At 34.7% G+C, this 22,510-nt stretch overlaps 1 protein-coding gene across 3 annotated transcripts in view; it reads right to left on the bottom strand.

The window, feature by feature from the left end:
* Sec24AB (Protein transport protein Sec24AB) overlaps positions 1 to 22,510 on the bottom strand; it is a 290,512-nt gene that overhangs the window by 59,037 nt on the left and 208,965 nt on the right. For all 3 annotated transcript variants that reach the window (XM_090404311.1, XM_090404313.1, XM_090404312.1), the window contains 2 exons: positions 18,281 to 18,439; positions 1,047 to 1,220 (listed from right to left, as the gene is read on the bottom strand). In XM_090404311.1, the coding sequence (XP_090260437.1) occupies positions 1,047 to 1,220; positions 18,281 to 18,439 (333 nt within the window). The remainder of the gene's footprint in view (positions 1 to 1,046; positions 1,221 to 18,280; positions 18,440 to 22,510) is intronic.

The following is a 22,510-nucleotide window of genomic DNA, read 5'->3' as shown; positions in this document are numbered from 1 at the left end:
GAAACACAGCACCGAATAACGTGCGGCTTGGTGAACTGGAGGAAGATGGGGGGGGTCCTGTACGACACGAGAGAGAGTTGTAAGAAGGGAAAGCTGTATAAGATGGTGGCGAGGCCGGCGATGCTTCATGGCGTGGAGATGTGGACTATAACAAAGGCACAGGAGAGGAAGATGGAGGTGGAGAAGATGCGTATGTTGAAATGGATGAGTGGTGTGACAAAGAAGGACAGGATAAGGAATGACTACATCAGAGGGATGGTCAAGGTGGCACAGATCAGTAAGAAGGTACAAGAAAGCAGGCTGAGGTGGTTTGGTCATGTAGAGAGGAGGAGTATGTTGGTAAACAAGTGGAGTGCATGGAGGTGGAGGGAAGGAGAAAAAGAGGCAGGCCCAACCTCAGGTTGAGGGATAAGGTGGCAGAGGATCTTAGGGAGAAAGGATGGAGTCGGGAAGACTCCCTGGACCGGAGGAAGTATATTAAAGTGGGAACGCCGACTCCATTTAACACGGGATAAAGGTATAGCGAAAGAAGAAGAAGCTATCCACTGTAACAAACTGTTCATGTATCCCCCATGAATTTGTTCTAGTGAGAGTTGATTTTATAACCAACATTTCTACAAAGAAATGCTGTTACTTTAAATGCAAATACTTATCAAAAACAAACTGTGAATTATAGTTGAACTTGCACTTTAGACCGCGGGAATAGTTTGATATAGTGAAGAGTTTGCTATAGCAAATTTCTTTTAGAATAGCATTGTACCTATGAAGATCTGATAGGGACTTTTCAGGAAGTTTGTTACAGTGTTTATTATAGTGAGAGGTGACAGCACTGTGAATTTACAATGCTATGAATTTTTTTGTAAATTTTTCACTACTCACAATACTGTGAATATCCATTCATTATATTCATCAGCAATGTAGTGATGATGCACTAGATTATGAAAATCTATCACCCTTTTTTTTTTAAAAAAAAAAGAAATATGGATGTTTTATTCTTGATTATAATTAATTTAAATATTCAGAAACAATATTGAATTTTAACTTACCTTTACTTGATGTATATAATACAGCAGCCTGGAAGCACACTAAATTAGTTTCATTTAGGTTATCTTCAATAGCAATCTGCATTCCAAACCCAGTGTCAGGATTCACATTAGGTAAAGAAAGCAAGTCTGTTGATCGAACAAAGAAATTTCCGTGGAAAGTATGGATAGAAAGGCCTTGAAAATAAATAAATAATAATAAATAAAACAATCTAAAATAAAGCTCCTACAAACAAGTTATTGCACATTTTTATTTGTAAATACTTTTCTACAAAAACACAATTTGGTCTTCACATTTGCAATTCAAATAATGAAAACTTTTGGGAATAGGAGTAAAGCATTCTTCAAAATGTATAAAACAGAATAAACTAGGGATTACATAATCTGAGAACAATGTTTTATAGGCAACACACATTTATTGGTAACATACCTTTTTCACCATTTTATATCTCCTATTAATAAGTAGGGTAGATTCACAGTAGAAAATGAAAATCTACTGCCAAAAAATATTTGCAAACATCCATACTTGAGAAATTTCCTAGGGTGAAACTGCTGGCTGTTTTGTAAACAGCTGGCACACGGCTTTGTATATGTGGCAAGTTTCTTCATAGCTCTTTTTCTTTAATTTTTTAAATCTGAAACTTTTTTTCAATTCTTAACTTCAAAATTCCACAAGTTATATTCACATTTATTTTGGTTAGTGGATCTACACTCACATATCTGTTTTTTATCATCAACAGTTTTTCAAATTACACATTTTCAACTAAATCAAGTCTGGTACCATATATCATGTTATTCCTGCTTTTAAAAATTACACCCCAAATATGTCTTTTTTAATAATTGATTTAATATATAAACATTTTAATTAATTAGAACTTAATTTTAGCCTTATGTTGGAATACAGCAGCAGTTCCACTACCAAAAAAGTTGCTATTTTTCATTCATTACCTGTAATGGGAGCTAAAATACAAATTCAGATAATCCTAGGCATTAAAATTAACATTTTAATTAAATAGTCTACCACCAATGACATTCGAATGATGAATTACTAGACATTCCAAATTACTGGATGATGTGCAGAATGTGTAGAAGGAAAGGTTGTAAGTTCATGGAAGTGTTGAGTGAGACCGAAGGAAAAACAGATTTATACGAGAGAGAGAGAGATGTGGGCTACACTTGAATGTGTTTAGCATCAAGTGTTTGGAGAAATTTATTGTACAAGACCAAATGTAGTCAGGGAAACTAAATCATCACTGGAGGAATGCTGAGAATTAATGTTACAAATATGCTTAATCCTGGTTGCAATTATGATGACAGGATAACTTTGTTCATCCGGTTTAGAATTATTAAGTATGAGCAAGAGTGAAATATTAAATATGAACAGATATCTGAAAATTGCCCAACTGGGCCAGGCAGATTATAGACATGGGTACACAATGAGCAAAGGGGTTGAGTTTGTTGCCTCAGACTTTTGGCGTTAATGAGACCTGACTCCCAGAAAAGGATATACTAACTGGCACAGAGTATAAAGAATACAGGATTTTTAGAAAAGATCAACAAGATAGGGGATGAAGAGGTATGATGCTAATGATATCAGATGATTTGAGTCCAGTAAAGGGCCTTTAATAACAATCTTAAATATAGCAGCAAGTCTGAAATTATCCGATGTGAGTTGGAGTTAAAGAAGATCAAATACATGGTACTGTGTTGGTACAGATCTAGGGGATCAGTTGCATGTGATGATGAAAAACTGCACACCAAATCAATCTGATAGGTACTAAGAAAACTATTATGGGTGAACTTTACTGAACTTTAACTGGGCAGCAGTGAAATCTCATGGGAAGAATGAAGCCAAATTTATTGAGCTGTTGCAAGAAAACTTCCTTAAGCAGCATTTGAGAGAAGGATCTCAAGATAAACTATAGTGCACGTGCAGGGGTCAATTAAAGATATTACTGTTTTTCTCCAGTTTAATGCTTAAGAAGGACTAAGTCAGGACAAGAGCTTTTCATGTAAAAACTGGCAAGGGGAGGAACCTACTTTGATATCCTCTGTTTGTAAATTTTGTTCTACCAAAATTGCATGGCAAAGGAGAAAAGATCTGTGATGCCAGGAGGAAAAACATTAATAAAGAATAAGAGGTGATGTTAAAGCTGACCATATTCTTCTTCTTCTGCAGCTTATCCCACTTAAGTAGGGCCGCTGCTTTTAATGAGTCTCCTCCACACTCTCCTGTCTTGAGCTGTAACCACATTCAGGTTCTTCACCCTCAAGTCTCTTCCACCACCAGCTCTCTCCATCTCTTCTTTGTCCACCCGCACTTCCTCCTCCCCTTTACATCCATCTGCATGACCTTTCTTTCCACATACTCGTCCTCCCTCCTCGTTACTTGACCAAACCATCTCAACCTTGCCTCCTGTATCTTCGCTCCTAAGTTCATTACTTTCCCCATTCCCATTACATAGCCATTTCTCAGACGACCCTTTCTGGTCACACCGCACATCCACCTAAGCATTTTTATCTCCATTACACTGATGTTATTTTTCCTCAGGGCCATAGTTTCCATAGCATATGTCATAGGTGGTCTCACTACTGTCCTGTAGATTTTGCCTTTTAGATTGATCAGCACTCTCTTATCGCATAGCACTCCAGCCATCTCTCCAGTTCCTCCATCCCGTTTGTATTGTGCATTCCACTTCCTTCTCAGCCTCTCCATCCTCTTTCACTGTTGAACCTAAGTATCTAAAGTCCCTAACCTTCCTGATGACATTTTCTTCCAGCTCCAGTTCTGTCTCTTGGCTGCCATATACTTTGCAACACATATTGTTGTGTCGTCCTATCTTGCTAATTGATCCATTTATGTTGGTTAGTTGGATCTATTCTTATTTCTTTAAATTCCGTTTTTTATTTTGTTAGATGCTGATTGATACTAATCCGAATATAAGGAAATTTATATTATCCTGCACCACCCTATATTCCGCAAGGTCCGATAAACTTTATCAGCGGTGCAATGAAAGAGAATCAGGCAAACACCAAATTGGAATCAATAAAACAAAACATTTAATACAGGGTTACATAACATGTAACCCTGCATTAAAGTTTATGACTATTTATGTTACATAAAGTATAACTTTGAAAACAAGATAATGCAAATCAACTTAGTTCAAATACTCATAACAAACATGAAACATTAGGCATCAGACATCCAGCTGTCAATTTTACATTCTTCCGAATAATTAAAAATGGTTCACACAGTTTAATGTTAGAGAATCTTACAGTAAATATTCTTAAAGTAGAATTCTCTAATTTTCTCTTAGTCAACAAACACTTAATTCAATTATGAAGCAGTTATCACTTCAAGGGGGAATCACTTTAAAGCTCCATACTTCGGCTAATTTTAATAGAACGCCACAGTTAATGTTAAGATATATCGGGCAGAGCTAACTGTTACTTCTTCATGCTGAAATATAAAAAAATGGACTGCTCTTACTGGGTTACATCCTTTGCACATAGGATTCACTATAGGCACACTTAAAACTGAAGTTAACTATCACTTTGAAATAACACTATTCAAAAGGAATCTTCACTATATAACTGAAATATTAAACTTAGAGCTTCACAAGTCTTGACGCACTCGTTTCAGGTAATCTACTTATTCATTATTTTCTTCTACACATTAATTTCAGCTTTGCACTATTCTTCCTCAAAACAATTGGAATTCGACGTAATTTTAGAATTCCGTAAAATATTACTAATTGCCTATTAATTTCCCGGTCCCTTCTTAATTTATTTATGGCATTTCCAAATTCCCTTTACTGCCATCCGTTACTCCGTGCTGTCCTGAATGCTTCTCTCCTGTTTACTTTCGTTTTCCAATCAAATATCTTCATTCTTCCTGCCAAAATCCGGTTCTAGCCAGTTCAGGCTCATATCAACTCCTTCTCCATTCGAATACCATAGCTCACGCTCCGCGCACACGCTATCTAAACTTAACTCCGTTTCCTTGACAACAGCCAATCAAATTCAATTAGAAGAATTACATAAAATTACTTTCTCTTTCAGTAATGTTAAATAAAAAATATCATAGTTCACATAGGGTACATTAAACTTACATATATATAATTTCTAACAATATTATTATAAGAATAAATTAAATAAAATGAATGACATTTTTATAAAGATTCCTTAAGATTATATTATTAAATAATAATAAACAAAATTCAAGACAATTATATGAATTACACACTATAAGAAAGAGACAAACAATAAATAATATTTACAAGTCTTGCTTATGAAATAGAGGATTATGTTAAATATGAATGAAGTATTATAATTTATAAATTCTTCATTCACAATTGAACAATATACTCTGTCTTATTCTGCTCAATCTCATTCTCTCTCTCTCTCTCTCTCTTCCAGTACTTTCCTCCATCTTTCCAGGTTAGCTGCCACTTCTTCACTTGATTCTGCACACAGCACGATGTCATCCGCATACAACATTGTCCAAGGTGCGTCTTCTCTCACCTCCTGCATCACAATATTAAATAGGAACGGACTTAATGCTGACACTTGATGCAAACTGTTACTTGACAGGTGCAAACTCGTCATCACATTTCTGTATATCTCCTGCACCAACCTGACATGTTTCTCTGTTAACTTCTTCTCCCTCAGACACCATCTCCAGACTTCTTGCCTGGCACTCTATCATATGCTTTCTCCAGATTAATAAACACCAGATGTAGCTCCTGTTGTTTCTCTGCTGTAATCCAAAGATAGCACCCGTGGTTGATCGACCAGGCATGAAGCCAAATTGCTCCTTTGCAATCTCCACCTCCTGCCTGTCTTCCATCAAGAACCCTTTATAGAATTTTCATTGTGTGGAACATCAACTTTATTCCTCTCTAATTCTTAGTCTTTTGCATCTCCTTTACCCTTGTGGATAGGGACAAGAGTACTTTCCCTCCACTCCTCAGGCATATTTTCCTGTTGGCAAACTTTTATGAACAGGTCCCACAGCAGGTCAATTCCCTCTTCTCCCTGTGCCTTCCATGCCTCCACTGGAATCCTGTCAGGGCCCACCGATTTTCCATTCTTCATCCTCTTTGTGGCCTCCTTCACTTCCACTCACTGCCCATCTTCTCTGTCAATCCTCGAATTTTCTTCATTCAAAAGTCCTTCAAAGTATATTCTCCATCAGTTTCTTATATCCACATCCCTCCTTAATACTCTTCCTTCAGTCTTTGATCTGCCTCAGATGCAAGATGTCCTTTGATGCCTTATTTCTACATTTTGCCAATCGATAAATTTTTCTCTGTCCTTCCTTTGTTTCTAATTGATCATAAAGATCATGATACACCATGGCCTTTGCCTGCACAACAACTCTCTTGGCTTCTCTCTCTCTGTGTACTCCTCTCTGTCCTCTTCCACTCTTGACTCATCCCACTTCTGCTTTGCCTCCCTCTTAGCCATCACTGCTTCTTGTACAATTATTATTCCATCAACCCTCCTTCTGCTCTCTAATCTTTTTAGATGATGTTTTGCTGAGCACCTCAATTGTACAGCTCAGAATTGCTTTTGTATTATGTCTCCACCAATCTTGTACACGTTCTAGTCCATCTGAAATCCTTTCTAATCTCCTTAAAAATGTTCCTCACACTCTTCTTTTAAGCAAAATCATTTAATTGTCTTCATCCCATGGCTTCCAAAGATTCTTATCTTCAACCTTATTTTAAAGTCTATGCAGAGTAATCTGTGCTACTTTGCCACTTTATTGTTTGGGATTACCTTACAATTTGTTACTTCCTTAAGATGTTTTCTTCTAGTCAAATGCTAAAGCTGACCATCACATCCTAATTGCAAGGTAGGTTCAAAAAGTTTCTGGCTACACATACAAAATTCACACCAATTTTAAAATTATGTGCATGACATAACTCCCTATGGGAAGGTTAGTGTACCAGTTTCAACTCTCTACCTGCTTCATTCAGTTTGAAGCACTCGTTTGATTAACACATAGCACATTATGTGGCTTTAATATTAAAAATTGAGTACCACGCTGTGATAAAGTTTTTCACCAAAGAAAGGCTTTCTCCAAATGCTATCAAACATCAATTGCATGGTGTTTATGGAGATGCTTCTCCTTCATATTCCACCGTGAAGGAATAGGCTAAACAGTTTTGCCTAGGAAGAGAGCGCATTGAAGATGATCCTCGTGATGGTCGACCTGTGGAAGTGATGACTGAGGAAAATGTCTCTCTTGTTGAGGAGGAACCTGTCAATGACAGATAGTTGAAGCTCAAAGAAATCTCAGCAAGGTTGGGGCTTTCTATAACAACTGTCTTTCACCTTATTCATGAGAAGCTTCATATGATGAAGGTCGGTGCAAGATCAGTGCCACAACTTCTCTCTTCAATTCAGAAAGAGCATCATGTGACCTGTTCCTGACCTGTTCAGAGCTTTGCCAAGGGAATCAGAGAAAAGTGCTGAAATCCATTGTCATCAGGGATGAAACCATGGTTCCTTTATTATGATCCTCTTTCCCAAAGGAAATCCATGGAGTGACATAAATCAGGCGAAGCATTGCCAAGAAAAGCCAAGGTCACTCAATCCACCAAGCAGATCATGGAAACAATCTTTTGGGAATTCTATTGATTGACTTCAAGGAATACCACCATGAATGCAGAATATCATGCTTTATTCCTGCACAAACTGCATGAAGCCATAAAGGAGAAGAAATGAGGAATGGTGAGCCATGGTGTTCACCTGCTTCACAACAATGCTCCAATCCATACAGCTATTGTTGCAAAGGGCAGTGAAGGACTGTAGCTTCCAGGAGATTGAACACCCACCTACAGCCCAGATCTAGCACCCAGCGACTACTACATCTTCTCAAAACTGAAGAAAGACCTGCAAGAAAGAATTCACTGCAGATGACAATGAAGTGAAAGATGCAGTTTTAGGCAATTTTGCAGACAAAAGTAGACTACTTTTTCAAGGGCATAGAAATGTTAATTCAAAGATGTGAAAAGAAGTAAATAAGAAAAAACAATAGAGCAAGTATGCAAAGTATATCTATCACAAGAAGAAAACAAACAGAATACTTATTAATAACAATGAAAAGAACATAAGAATTCATAGTATGATCTAAATTTTTTTAACAAAAATTAACAATGACAAAATCAGTATTGATATCAAATCAATTATAGTGGAAAAACTAAAAGTAGATTTAAAGGTATCAAAAAATAGAAAATCAACTGGATTAGACTGCATACTTCCAAAGCAAAAATACAGCTTTGGAAGTACGCAGAGAACATTACTTAAAGGTAATAGACAAATGCTGGAGGATATGTGGTTAGTCAAAAGCTATGGTTATATCTATATTGAAGAAAGAAGATAGAGATGAATGTGGAAATTACAGCAGAATGGGTTTATTAAATAGAGATTACAAGATATGCAGTAAAATTTGGAATGAAAGACTTAGAAATGCCTGCAAAAACTCTAGAACAAAATGGTTTAAACATGAAAGATCATGTATAGATAATATCTGTTTTAAAACAAATTACTGAAAAAAAAGATGAAAATTTAATTGCTAAAGGGTGTTCAGCTGAACTGGCTATTCCTTTGAGCAGGCTGTTCAATATGAATCTATCTCAGAACAGGGAAGATTCTACAGGAATGGAAAGAATGTATGTAATACCACTGCACAAGGGTGGTGCAAAGACCAATGTATACAACTCTCAACCAATGAGTATCTCAGGAGTGATGAAGATTTTGCAAAAATTGGTTAAGGCTCGTATTCAGAAATAGGTTGACAGTGAATCTCTGCTTTGCAATGAACAGCATGGGTTTACTAAGGAAAGGTCGTGTTTTAGCAACTTGCTCACATTCTATAATAATGTTCCCATTATTAACTAGACAAGGGGAATGGATGCACCATGGTACTTTTGGATTTTGCTAAAAATACAGCATGGAAAACTGTTGCATGAATTGGAGAATATGGGTTTAGATTATAAAATATTAGAATGGATAAGAGGATGGCTGACTGAGGATCAGTCCTTTGTTGACTGTTATTTAATCTGTACGTTAATGACATTGCGAAGGATTTGACAGGCAACATACAGCTATTTGTTGATGATGTAAAGATAGGTAGGGTAATCAGGAATGCATAATATGCACTTCTTGCAGAATGATCTGAATAGGCTGGAATTGTGGGCATGGGAAAATGGATGTCAGTTAGTTTAACGTCACAAAATGTAAAGTCATGCACTCTGGTGTAATTAGATATCCAATGTCTTATATATTGGTAGGATTATGCTAGAAGAAACTGATCAGACTAAGGATCTCAAGTGTTAGTAGATAGAAAGTTCAGGGGTCATGTAGCAAAGAAACTGAAAAAATGATTGCAATGCTGAAATGAACTTTCACATGTAAAGATAAGGATATCATTTTGCCTCTTTACAAGACCATGATAAGACCGCATTTGGACTATTGTGTACAGGTCTGGTCTCCTGGTTTCCATTGTGATTTTGATACAGTGCAAAGAGTGCAAAGGACAGTGTTAAAAATGATATCAGGATTGTACAATACTGATTATGAAGACATATTGAGAATTTGTAGACTGAGAGTTTGCAGATACTAGCAAACAAGAGAAAGAATGGTGATATGATTGAGTCTTACAAACTTCTGAAAGGGTCATATAGGATTTCAATTGATGAAATTTTTCAATTTATGAAGCGTGGGAAAAGAACAAGAGGGAATCCTTGGAAGTTGAAAATAAATGCTGCTAAGGGGAATGAGGACTAGATTTTTCTCTCATAGAGTGGTGTGTGATTGGAATGGATTGTCATTGGATGTTGTGTGTGCAAGCAGTGGGAATGAATTCAAGGATAAGTGTGATAGCAAGTGATAATGTAGTATGTGGCCTACCTCTATGTGTCCCCGACTCCCTGGAGGTCTCTCTCTTAATAATAATAATAAAATAAATAAGGATATCCAACACATTTAGTATACAAGCTATACAAAATTTATATAAAGACAAAAATAAAGTCACAATTAAGAGAAGAAAATAAAATTAAGACAGATGTTTGGTCCTCCAACTTTGTGTGTGTGTGTGTGTGTGTGTGTGTGTGTGTACACAGATGGATCAAATTATTCAAATATGGAAGGCAACTATAAAACACTGTATCCAGTTAACTAGAACTTATCAATACAATGTTGATAAGTTCTAGTTGATATATGCAGATCAGATTTTATAAGAATACAATAAAGATGACCTTCAAAAATCAGTTCACGAGTTAATAAAATAAGCTAAAAGTACAATTTAAAGATCTCACAAAAGAAAACAAAAGTAATGGCATTTAAAGGTCGATATAATATTAAGATCAAAAATAGTCATAGAAGATAAAATAATAGAGCATTGTTAAAAGGACACTGAATTAAAAACCAAGACTAAAAACCCAACTTGTATTTTATAATACAAGTTGGGCAAGGACACTGCATATAACATGGTGTATGCAAGAGGGCAAAAATCTAAAAATGGATCTCTCTATTTGTTATAATGTAATCATGTCAGAAAAAATTATTCATGTAAGAGTTCTAATATCAGCAGACATAACGACATTTTCTTCCAAGTTAGATACATGCCATTGTTGAAGTAGCTAAATCTTTGCTACTATTTTACACTAAAATGAATGTGCATGTTCCCCACGTGATTTACGTTTGTAACAGTTGTCTCGCGAATGATTTAGAAAATAAATTCTCTTAAATATCTGCAGATAGAATAGGTCTATAATCCTTCCAACCCCCCCCCCCCAAAAAAAAGATTATGTAATGCATATGCTCCTTTTCTTTTAAAATAATTCAAATCCTCTTTTTCAAGATAATTGTATCAAATAATTTATAATTTTTCGATAAAAAAATTAAGAAATATTTTGGCATAAATAATGTATCAGCATGTAAAAGAAATGTCAGTATTTCTGTTAGAATATCTGCTAATCAACAATTTGAAAATGAAATAAGGCATTCTTGATGTATTCTGCACTACAGCTTCAGGCAAGTGTGACTTTAGTGTTCTCTCTTTTCTTTCTCAATAGTGAGAGTAATAAGCCTTTGGTTTTTCCTCCAGTTAAGAGGATATTATCAAGTATTTCTAAGACATAGATTATTTCAGAAATAGCAACCAGCAGCAGTAGTAGTAATATTTAGATTTTTTTTTTTAAGAAAAACAAACAAAAATAATACTACTGAACTTTCTTTTGTGTTGTATGCATATAAACAATTTTACATGGTGAAAATATAGCATTTCTAAAGTTTCAAATAATGTCAGCAGATTTTAGATTACAGAGAAATAGTACAGAATTAGAAGCTTCATGGTACAACAATCTTATTGCATTATTTCTTTTGTCAAAACGTAAAATGAAATAATAGATTTTGAATACTGTCTAGAAAAGCTTTCAAACCTGAAATTTAGAATAGTTATGCAATTGAGTTCCAGGAGAGGATTGGGGGGGGGGGGGGGGGACAAGCATTAGAAAATCTTCAAAATGAGCAAAAATTTTGAATCATTCCGTATATGATATCTTCCATATTATATTTTCAACATATCTACGAGGATATGCACTGGATATTATCATAATGTGCATAATACAAAAAAAAAAAAAAAAAAGAAGAAGACGACGAAGACGAAGGAGAAGAATCACTACTAAAATATCATTAGATATAAATTTTTGATACCAAAATGACTCACAATCGGAAAAACCAAGTAACGCAATTTAACATTTGTTGTTCATAAAGACAAAAGAAAACAAATAATTTCTAAAACTGAAATGTGATGATCCATATAATGATATTTTGCTAGGAAAGAAAGCAAAAGGTCATATTTATTTCAATAAATATTATTTAAAAATATAAGTATTTGACATAATATTTTCAAAGCAAACATTTGAAATTTGCAAAAAAAAAAAAAAAATTGTTTCTATATTATAAATAAAGTGAAAGAACAATCAGTGAAACTCTTCCAGTGCACTGATTTGAAGAATAAAAGATAGCAAATTTATTATTACTAAATAGATTCATCGCAAAGGCTGATCGGTGGTCATTTCAGGATTGATAATTTTTGCACATATGAAATTCGTTTCAATTTTTGGGAAGAGACACAATAAATCATTTTAGAGGCAAAAAGGTCAAATATCTTAGGACAGTAAAGGAAATTCCAAGTAACACAATAGACGTAAAGACAGGTGACACAAAGGTCACTCACCAATAGTTAATCCACTAACGGCTCTAGAATAGCCGTAACAGAGGATAATGGCATGATAAAAAGTAGAATGCCGAAGTTCTGATCCATGAAAAAAGCTAGGAAGGTCTGGCTATTTCGTCCACTCAGCCGGTTGGGGGGGGGGGGGGGGGGGGGTAAAAACCAAGACTAAAAACCCAACTTGTATTTTATGAAATAATGGCCATTCCCACTCCAAAATAAAATACTGGCAGCAGAAATGAGATTAAGAATAATTAAAGGATGCACAAAATTAGAACATATAAAAAGGAAGACATCAGAAAATAGTTGAGTACTTACAACTTATATGAAAAGCAAAAGGAATATAGAGAGAAATGGAAAGAGTACTTATACAGTATGGAAAGATATCCGCTACCAAAAGAAATGGATAAAAACAGATCAAAGAGAAAGAGGAACACTAGCAAGTAGGTTTACTTGTTAGTGTTCAGATATATTCGTAAAAACTTCCAACCAGCATGCCAAATAAAAGTGGCTGTATTAACATCCACACTGCATCAACACTGAATCATTTAAATAAGGTTTTTGCACACCGAGTTCAATTTAATGAGCTGAGTTTTATAAAATTCACACACCACAGTTAATACCACCATAATGGTATTCAATGCATTTCAGACAACTGAAATACTTCAAATGTACTTCCCCCACTCCCAAACAAAACAATTGCCATTCCTTACTTAAGGAGTAACAGAACTCCATATGAATTTCAAAAAATTTCATTTTACTTAAGGTTCAAACCAGCCTAAAATTTGGCTTCTTTGTCCCTTCGTGAAAGACAAACAAACATCTTTATTTCTACAATTTGCAAGATCTGTTGTTCATACCATCTCTTACGTCAGAGAGGATAATGAGCAGAAAGTACAGTATACAATGTATGTCAAGCCTATATAGCAGGTATTCTGCTTACTGTAACTAAGACAAAAAATGTTCAGGTAAAAGAATTTCATAATCTGTAAGCAATGGAGAACAGATCTAGTTTCCTCCACCCCCACCCCACCCCATCCTTCAATAAACCTACTTAAATGTTGCTTTTATGTTGCTCAACAAAGCTTTCCCTCCCTATATTGCTTATTAGATAACCATCTCTATTGTGTAATGATACAGTATAGATGGCGTAATAATAATAAATAACATTATTGACCATATAAGTCATATTTCCATATACAAGTAGTCAAAGGGTGCCACAGTGGATCTTGGCTCTCAATGATGAGACCTCAATAAAGGTCGAAACCAGTCTGGGCAGTGGCCTTCCCATAATGCATAACATTATGCATGTCCATTAAGGATATGTGCATTGCATTGTGAGACACTAAGGCAATTGATGTGAAATCATTAGACTCTGTATACAAGTAGCCCAGTCATGAAGTTACTTCACACATAAACTTCGTTTGCTTACACTTGGATAAAGGATGAAATCAAGACTTCTTGACATCTTTAATTTATAGTATAACCAAGTGGAAAAACTTTCAAAATTGATGATGTTGTCTACAGCATAACACTGACAGAGAACATAATTCTCTTAATGTTGGCAGCATTCTCCATTCATTGTCACAAAACATTGCTCGAATGAGAAGTAAGTATTAAGTTGGCAATGATGTAGTGATCCACTGAGTGAATCAATGAGATTCGGGAAGGAAATTTTCATTTTTATGCAACAATGCCATTCCAAACTGTTTTGCTCACTGTGGTTTTTAAGATTCAATTACATATATGCCAGATATAGCCAGTAGTGAAAATGGAATCCCATTACCACATCAGAAACTATGAAGAGTTTGAATCTAATGATAGTAATCTTCAATACTATAATGAAAATGAAGATTTCGAGGAGGGAGAGGAAATTGCATCAAAACATCAGAGAATATTAGAACAAGAAAGTAATGAGGATGACACTCCTCAGCTTGAACAAGTGACTACCTGTGAAATTGCTGAAATTATAAGCATTTCAAGAATGTGTAAGATATATTTTGCATGAAAAATTGCAAATGAAAAAGCTTTGCACAAGATGGGTGCCGTGCTTGCTCATAGCAGATCAAAAAGGAACTCGCATGAAATTCTCTGAACAGTGCTTGGAGCATTTTAACAAGAATAAAACTGATTTGGTACATCAATTTATTACTATGGATGAGACTTAGATTCACCATTACACACCAGAATCCAAACAGCAGTCAAACCAGTGGACAGAAGCCAATTGTTCAGTGCCAAAGACAAAGTCGGTTCCATCAGCAGGAAAGGTCATGACATCAGTGTTTTCCTCTCTGACTTCTTCAATGCTTAAGAAATTTTCTTTGCACAAGGTAAATTGGTTTCTTGTGTACAATGCTCTTAGTTTACCCAACTTAGTACCTAGTTCATAAAATTCTTCACCTTTAATGCCTGTGATAACCACTATTATTGATTATGGATCCATCTTCACTCTATCAATATCTGGTATTTTGTCGGAGAGTAGGTTTTTGGAACCTAACCTAAACTGATTCTAGATCACTGTATTCGGGCTTTTACCAATTGGTGTTGGTAAATGCTGGCATTTACTGAAATAGTTTGGTAAAAGCCCAAAATAGAAGCATTTACAAGCATTTTTCAGACTTTTACCACTATGGTAAATGCTTGGATTTATCAGTAAAACCTAGGCTTTACCAATTTTCAGGCTTTTACACTAACATATATAAAGGAAATGATTTTTAACGCAAATATTTCACTAAAGCCAATTGTTTAAGTTTATCTATAAGTCACTAATTTTACTACTCAAATGAAAAGCTTGTCTGAACTTTTATTTTGTTTTATGTACATACACCTTTTTAAACTCTTGACCTACATCTTCATTTAATTGGGTGGCTGCTTAATTGGGCCAAATTATATTATTCCCAATGTAGTCCAATTAACTGGAATCTACTGTATTTTTTTATTTTTATTTTTTTACTTAATTCAGAAACTTTGCTCTGGATACTAAACACAAAATTCTTTCAAGTCACCTCAGACTGCCAATAAGCAGGACAAGCAATGGTCTAACACCAGGCAAATGAAACCCATCTCCCACCTAAAGATAATCACAAACATCCATGCCAAGATTCAAACATGCTTATCAGTTGCAGAACAGATATGCTAACTACTCAGCCAACCTGGCTAGCAACTGTCTGGCAAACTGATGTTTTGATTTCATGAGGTTTCACCTTAATCAGTCTTGAATTTTTCTTCTTTTCAGTATCCATGTCTTTATTCTTAAGAAAAATATCCAAAATTTCAGGCATCATGCAGGATGTCTGAAATTTTAAAAATTGATTTTTCTGGATATACAGGTATCCATTTTTTCTCCTGGGATATCCTGAAGCTTTTCCTTTGTATGGCTGTGATGTTACTTTTTTACTAGAGGATTTTCATTTAAGGAAATGAACATATTTGCAAGAATGATGCCATTTAATTCATCAGAAAAGCAAACTAGACTGCAACATTCAGGGATGATATAATTGTGAGAAATGGACTGTATGTTTCCTCAGATACTTTTACTGTTACTTTCTCAGCACAAACTCACAATTTTGATCACTGATATGGAATTTTCTGCTCTGTCTTTTGGATGTATTTTTCTTCTTGCATCATTAACATATCTGCAAGTAAAATCCCTCATAAGTCATACAGTAGGTCTTTGGCTTCATGCTCATTGCTTTCACATTGGTGACATCTAGAATAGTCATAACAAACATGAGCATGAACGTATTTCTGAACCTGAAACATCTAAAAGGATGTTGAAATGTAGATCCTGAAATATCCTTGCTTTTGATAATGCTGGAAGTTAAGGGGTGACAAATGTGAGAACAGTAGATGATTACCATCCCTGCATATCAGGATTTGTCTTAATTGTCACTCTCATAATAAATGCCATTCTGTAACAATGAGATTCTTCGGTGTTACTATTCTTGAAAAGTGAGGTTTGTGGAAGGTCACCGTGATTGGTATTTCCCAAGTGATCCTACATTGAGAAGCTGTTTTTGAAGATTCTGTCAACTCTTCCAAAATCCTTATGGAAAAAGAGCAACATTTTCCTCATAGAACATTCACCTGCTGAATGAATTGAATTATCCATAAAGATGAGATACTTAAGTTTCTGTTGTTTGTTTCTAATTCTTTGTATCATGTTTACATGGTTTCTGGTTGGAGACTGAGGGGTACCTATTAAATTTTGAGACTGAAAGATTGATGCTCAAAAGGGAAACTTATTCAGTACCAGACCTCCCCATATAATATAGCCACAAATGGATGCTCAGGCAATGACTGTGCTCAGAAGTGGAATGTAAGTTATCCCAAACGCCATATTAATACCTAGCATAACAGCAGGCCTTGGATGCTATCCCTGAGCCAATGAGAAAGGATCACTTATTGTGACAGTAATCCTTGTAAGCAACCTTAATTGATCCTGGAAGGATAACTTAGCTGAACTGAATTCATGCAGAACTGTCCATCTTGCTAAAACAGCATACAAAGTGGTGCATATACATCATTAGGATCCCATTTCTCCCTATGTATATGGGTCACATCACATGGCAAATAAGGCAGCAGGGTGGAATCAGTGATTGTGATCTGATAAACAAGAAAACAAATAAAAGTGAAAAGCAGAGCAAGGAAGACAGGAATAAAAGTGTAGAAATAGAAGAATGAAAAGGGACAGCACCATCACTAGTAGGTCCTTTTCACAACAAAAATACACCACATGGAGGGGTGGATTTCTAACAGAGATTTTCATACCACATTGGTAGTCACAATAAGCAGATGAATCCCATCCATAAAAAGGCTGCATACCTATAATACATTAGTTGGTACTTGAATTGAATAAGGGTTATATAATCCAAATATATAATAAGCAGGGTGGTGGTGAAATTTATCTAATACCTGAAGACATTAAGATATCCATGCCAAGATTCAAACCAGTGATCTAATTGTTAGAGATCAGAAGCACTGTTAATGTTAAAGAAGAATGGCATGAACATATACAGTCAACTCTCATTATAACAAACCTATAACAAACTACTGAAAATTCCTGATCTGCAAATCAATGCTTTGTGGGTTTAATGTTACGCTAAAAGAAAGTCACTAAAGCAAACTATTCTGTGCTCTCTAGAAGGTTGACATAGTGGGCACTGAGTGTATATAAAGTATGAAACTTCTCAGCAGTTTTGGGAAGCAGTCTTACAGGGCAGTTCAGGTATATTATGCTTAATCAGATAGGATTTCGGGTGTGTTGGTGGCAAGCATAAACCTCCTGGTTGATGCATCTCAGTTGTGGTTCCAACTCAGAATGTATCTCCTCTTATGTCAAATCAAAAATAGCCTGCTCTGATATTTATTCCACATGAACAGTTCCATATTGTGTATGGTATTACTGTAATTAGTATTCTTCCAATAGAACTTCTCTTTACAATTGTGATTTCATCAGAACATAGTTTAACTAACTTAAGGAATCTTTTAGCCTTTCCAAGTCCAGATAAAAGAAAAGTGGTATTTTTTCTCTACTGGACATTCATCTTTTAAATATATCATGAGAAAAAAAATGCTATGTTTACAGATTGTGGCATTTTTTTTTAATTGTTATCATACTTTTTAGTATCAATTGATGTTTTACATATTTCTGTATACTGCTGGATCTTGTTAGGACTGATGAATTTCAAGATGGATTTATCCTCAAGTTAGTTTAAAATTTAACACCACAGCTTTCCAATCTTTTCAAATTTTTGTGCAGTCAAACATGATAGATGCCAACTATCTGTCACAGAGATAAAATACAGGAACTATTAAACTTGCGTTTAATTATTTTCTGTGCTGTATTCATTTCATTAAACCTAATTATGAGTGTCAAACAGTACTTTAAATACTCATTTATTAATTCCTTACTTAAATTCAATGTTACCATGCTGCAATATACGAATGTTATTCAAATATATTACCATGCAGCAATATAATTTACCTCTTGTACATCGTATCCTCATTACAGCTTCAAAGCCAATCTTCCTTGTTAAGTATCTTCGAACATCATTCTCAAACTTTTCAACCTGAGTTACTGATTTATGAATATGAAAACCAGGGTAATACTGTACACAACCTGCTGAGAACTTAGAAATGCAACCTGAAATGGTGGAGGAAAAAAAAAGAATATAAATACATTAATATTCAGCAAGTGCATATAAAATGATTTAAATGAAACAAAGACAACTATGCGATTTAATTATGTAAATTTATTTAAAGAATTAATATTTTGTAACTCCAAATACTAGTAGTATCAGGAAACACGAAATAACATTAAACCAAATGAATTGAAAATAATATACAATGCATGACAATCTTAAAACTTTCAAGTATGAAACAGTATACTTAAATCACATTTGTTACATATGCTATTGATATATTGATATTCCATACAACAATGTGTAGTGAAGACAATCTCACCAGGTACAAAAGAAAGAAATAATTCTCCAAATAAGACATAAAAGCAACTGAATCAATGCTGTGATTATCTAATGTGTTATGTGACCACTGAGATCTTTTATCTGTTTCATATATACATGAGAATGGTATTCTCGGTATAACATACTGAGAATACCATACTGACTAATATGACATATGTATGACTTTTTGCAAGTACAATAAATTCATATGCTGGTACTTAAGGAATGAATTACTATCCTCGGTGAATCTTACAGATTGGGTTTTCAAATTCAATACATCTTATAGTATTGAATATGAATACGAAGATACTTTTAATCTCAATGCACACAGAGACCATACGCAGTATGATAAAGAATTCATAATTCAAATTCTGTATTTTGCTTCAATTATAGACATGCTCATTTTTCTGTCTGTAATAATAATCACTAAATGGCTCTCTAGGATAACCATTAAGGATAATCAGTCAAGTTCTTCTTTTTCTAGTGAAATAATAAACACTATTTTTGAGGATATTGATGATGCCAAACTTTTAACTATTGATAGGCGATATGAAGATACCTACTAGCATAGAGCAGTTAATTCACTTACAAACAATATACAGAGAAACAAGATATTTTTAGTCACTCCACACATGAACAGCTGGATGGATTGAAGGGTAAATATTCTGAGAATCTTGCTCTATAGACCAAACATCAAAAGTTTTTCAAGCTGCCACATCAGGCTCCAATAAACAGAATGATTGGGAGAGACTAACCATGTAATGAATAATCAACCTAAATATGCACATAAAGTACTTTTTAAAAGAAAACAAAACATCTGCAGATGAATCTGGAACAGAACGATATGAAAAATCAGAATTATTAACATCTCTGTTTAGACGATCTGCTCTGATTACCAATCTGAATATCAGTTTTAAATTCTCACTCTTATCAGAATTTAACAGATGCTATCATTCAACATAAAATATGTAAATGTATGTGAATGACAAACTATGGCACCTCATTATCACTCCTTATGCAGCATGAGAAACAGTGAAATTCATGTTGTTTATATAGTGCCAACAGCTTAGAATGAATGAATTGTTTTCCAAGGCAAACATATAAGCAGAAAGTCTAAAGAGAAAGTCAGCAGATAACCTCATATTACAAATATCTTTAAAAAACAGACAGTCAAAGAAGTAACATAAAATTCAGAAGGCTAATACTTCATTAATAGAAAAATAGTTGTCTAAAATATCATATCATGTATGCTACCAATTGAAAAAAAAAAAAAAAAAAAAAAAACTCACAGAATCTTCATACTAAATAACCAAGTGAAGAAAATTATGAAAATTAATATCATAACAGTTTTTCAATTCAGATATACTGATCATTAAAAGGAGTGCTTAAGGGTCAAAGATGTATAAGTGAGAGGACACCTCCACATAGCCTTTTAAGGAATACGGAGAACCGACCAGGCCTTCTCACTTAATGTTCAATCCTCACCTTCTCGTGGTGCACCCTGTTGAGTATCTACCTGAATACGGAACGAATGAGGATAAGCTGGCAATTTGGGATTAAGTCAACAAATTGTATTCTTATTGGTTTAAACCAAAATACAAAATGATGGTACAGCATGACAAAATTTCATGCCGGCTGGGGCGTCGCTCTGTTAAACAATGCCCCCGTTGTTTTCAGAGAAAAGAGCAAAGCTAATAATAATGGCAAATACTTGTTGGATTTCTGCTCAAGACATGGAATGGTTATAACTAACACCATGTTCCAACATAAAAATGTGCAAAAATTCACATGGAGAGAAGAGGCAAGGAATAAGAAAAGTCTCAATGACTATATTATTTTTGATAGTGATGTTTACTCTCTGGTGCAGGACACTAGAGTGTAAAGAGAATTTGAAATTCGAAGTGATCACCATTTAGTCTTAAGGGGGATAAAATTGAATTTCATATTGAAAAGAAGAACACATAAGAAAGTTTTAAAACGAATAAAAGTTGAGCAGCTCTCAGATGTGAACTGTAGACTAAAATATACAAACATTATTCAAGAAAAAATGAAAGAGTTTGAGAACAGGAATCAAACCTTGGAAATTCAGTGGCAAGCTCTGAAGAACATACTGATTGATTCTGCCAGACAGGCATGTGGTGAGGTTGTCTGCAAGGATAGAAAAATCAGAACTCCATGGTGGACACAGGAAGTTAAAGAGGCAGTGAAGGAAAAGAAGAAAGCATATCAAAAGTTCCTGGCAAATAAGTCAGCTTGTGCTCTTAGAGAATACAGAGACAAATGTAAGAAAGCTAAACACTGTGTAAAACCAGCTAAACAAAAGTAATGGGAGGACTTTGGTAAGAACATAGAAAATAAATATAATTGGCAAGATATTCTGGAGGTTGTTGAAGAAGCTCAGAAATGGAAGAAAGAGTGCTGTAAAAGGAATTAGAGATGACAAAGTCGATATGAAAACTGGAGAAAAAGATATCCTTGAAGTATGGAGTAATTACTTCGAAACATTGCTAAACGAATTTTTAGCAATTTCTAGCAGTGATAACAGCACAGTGATAAAAAACACTGACCAGGCATGCAATCATGAATACATATCCATGTTTAAAGTAAAAAAGCCATCAAAAGTCTGAAATGTGAAAAGGCAGCAGGGGGTAGATGATATTAGACCAGAAATGCTCAAGTATCGAGGTATAAAAGTTTTACAGTGGCTAAACTATGCAGTGTAGACTTTGGTAAGAACATAGGGCCTGGACAGAAAGACGAATTTACGATGACTGGAGTAGCGTTCTCATAGCACTCGCATATAAAAAGGGGAATAAAACTGATTCTGAGAATTACATAGGTATTTCCCTACTGAGTGTTCCTGGTAAGATTTATGCATGTATACTTAAGAAACGGTTGAGAAGTGTGGAAAAAAAGCTTGGTGAAGAACAAGCTGGATTCAGGCAAATAGAGGCTGTCAGAATCAGATCTTCAATTTATGACAAATAGTTGAGAAATCATAGGAATATAACAAAGATCTGTATTCAAGTTTTGTAGATCTTGAAAATGCATATGACAAGGTGCCAAAAGAGAAGCTATTCAAAACGCTACAGTTGTATATTGTCAGTGGATCATTATATGAAGCAATACTTAGTCTTTATTTGAGTTGTAAGTCAGCAGTTAGAATAGAAAGAAGTACAGGGAGATGGTTTAATGTTAAATCTGGTGTCAGACAAAGATGAACATTATCCCCTCTGTTATTCATCATCTATATGGATCACATTATGAAGGAAAGTGGTATTAAACATGATATCAAAATTGGAGATGTTAATGTCAGCTCTTTGCTTTATGCAAGTGATGTTATACTTCTAAATAAATCTGCTATAAGTCTGCAAGATTCTCTGACTAAATTGAATAACTGTTGTGATAGATATGGTATGAAGGTCAGCAATAACAAGACAAAGATAATGAAAATAAGCAGAAGCATTGAAAATATCAGCTGCATTGTGAATGGAGAACCTATAGAACAAGTAAAACATTTAAGCTACTTAGGCACGATTTTTAGTGAAGTGGTGAATTAAATATGGAAATAGACAACAGAATCAGCAAAGCTGGTATGGTAGGAAGTCAATTGAATAAATTCATATGGAATAAAAGAGAAATTAGTCGTAACACTAAATTAGCTGTATACAAAACATTAAATCCAACCAGTTTTAACTTATGGATCTGAGAGCTGGGTCAGAAGTAAAACATTTGACCAAAGAATAGAGACA

This window comes from Typopeltis vanoorti, chromosome 14 (genome assembly GCF_054136105.1).
Source record: "Typopeltis vanoorti isolate ZY-2024b chromosome 14, IOZ_Tvanoo_1.0, whole genome shotgun sequence".
NCBI classification, from domain to species: domain Eukaryota; kingdom Metazoa; phylum Arthropoda; class Arachnida; order Uropygi; family Thelyphonidae; genus Typopeltis; species Typopeltis vanoorti.
The sequence above is the reverse complement of the archived record's forward strand: the minus strand, read 5'-3'. Positions and strand labels throughout refer to the sequence as shown.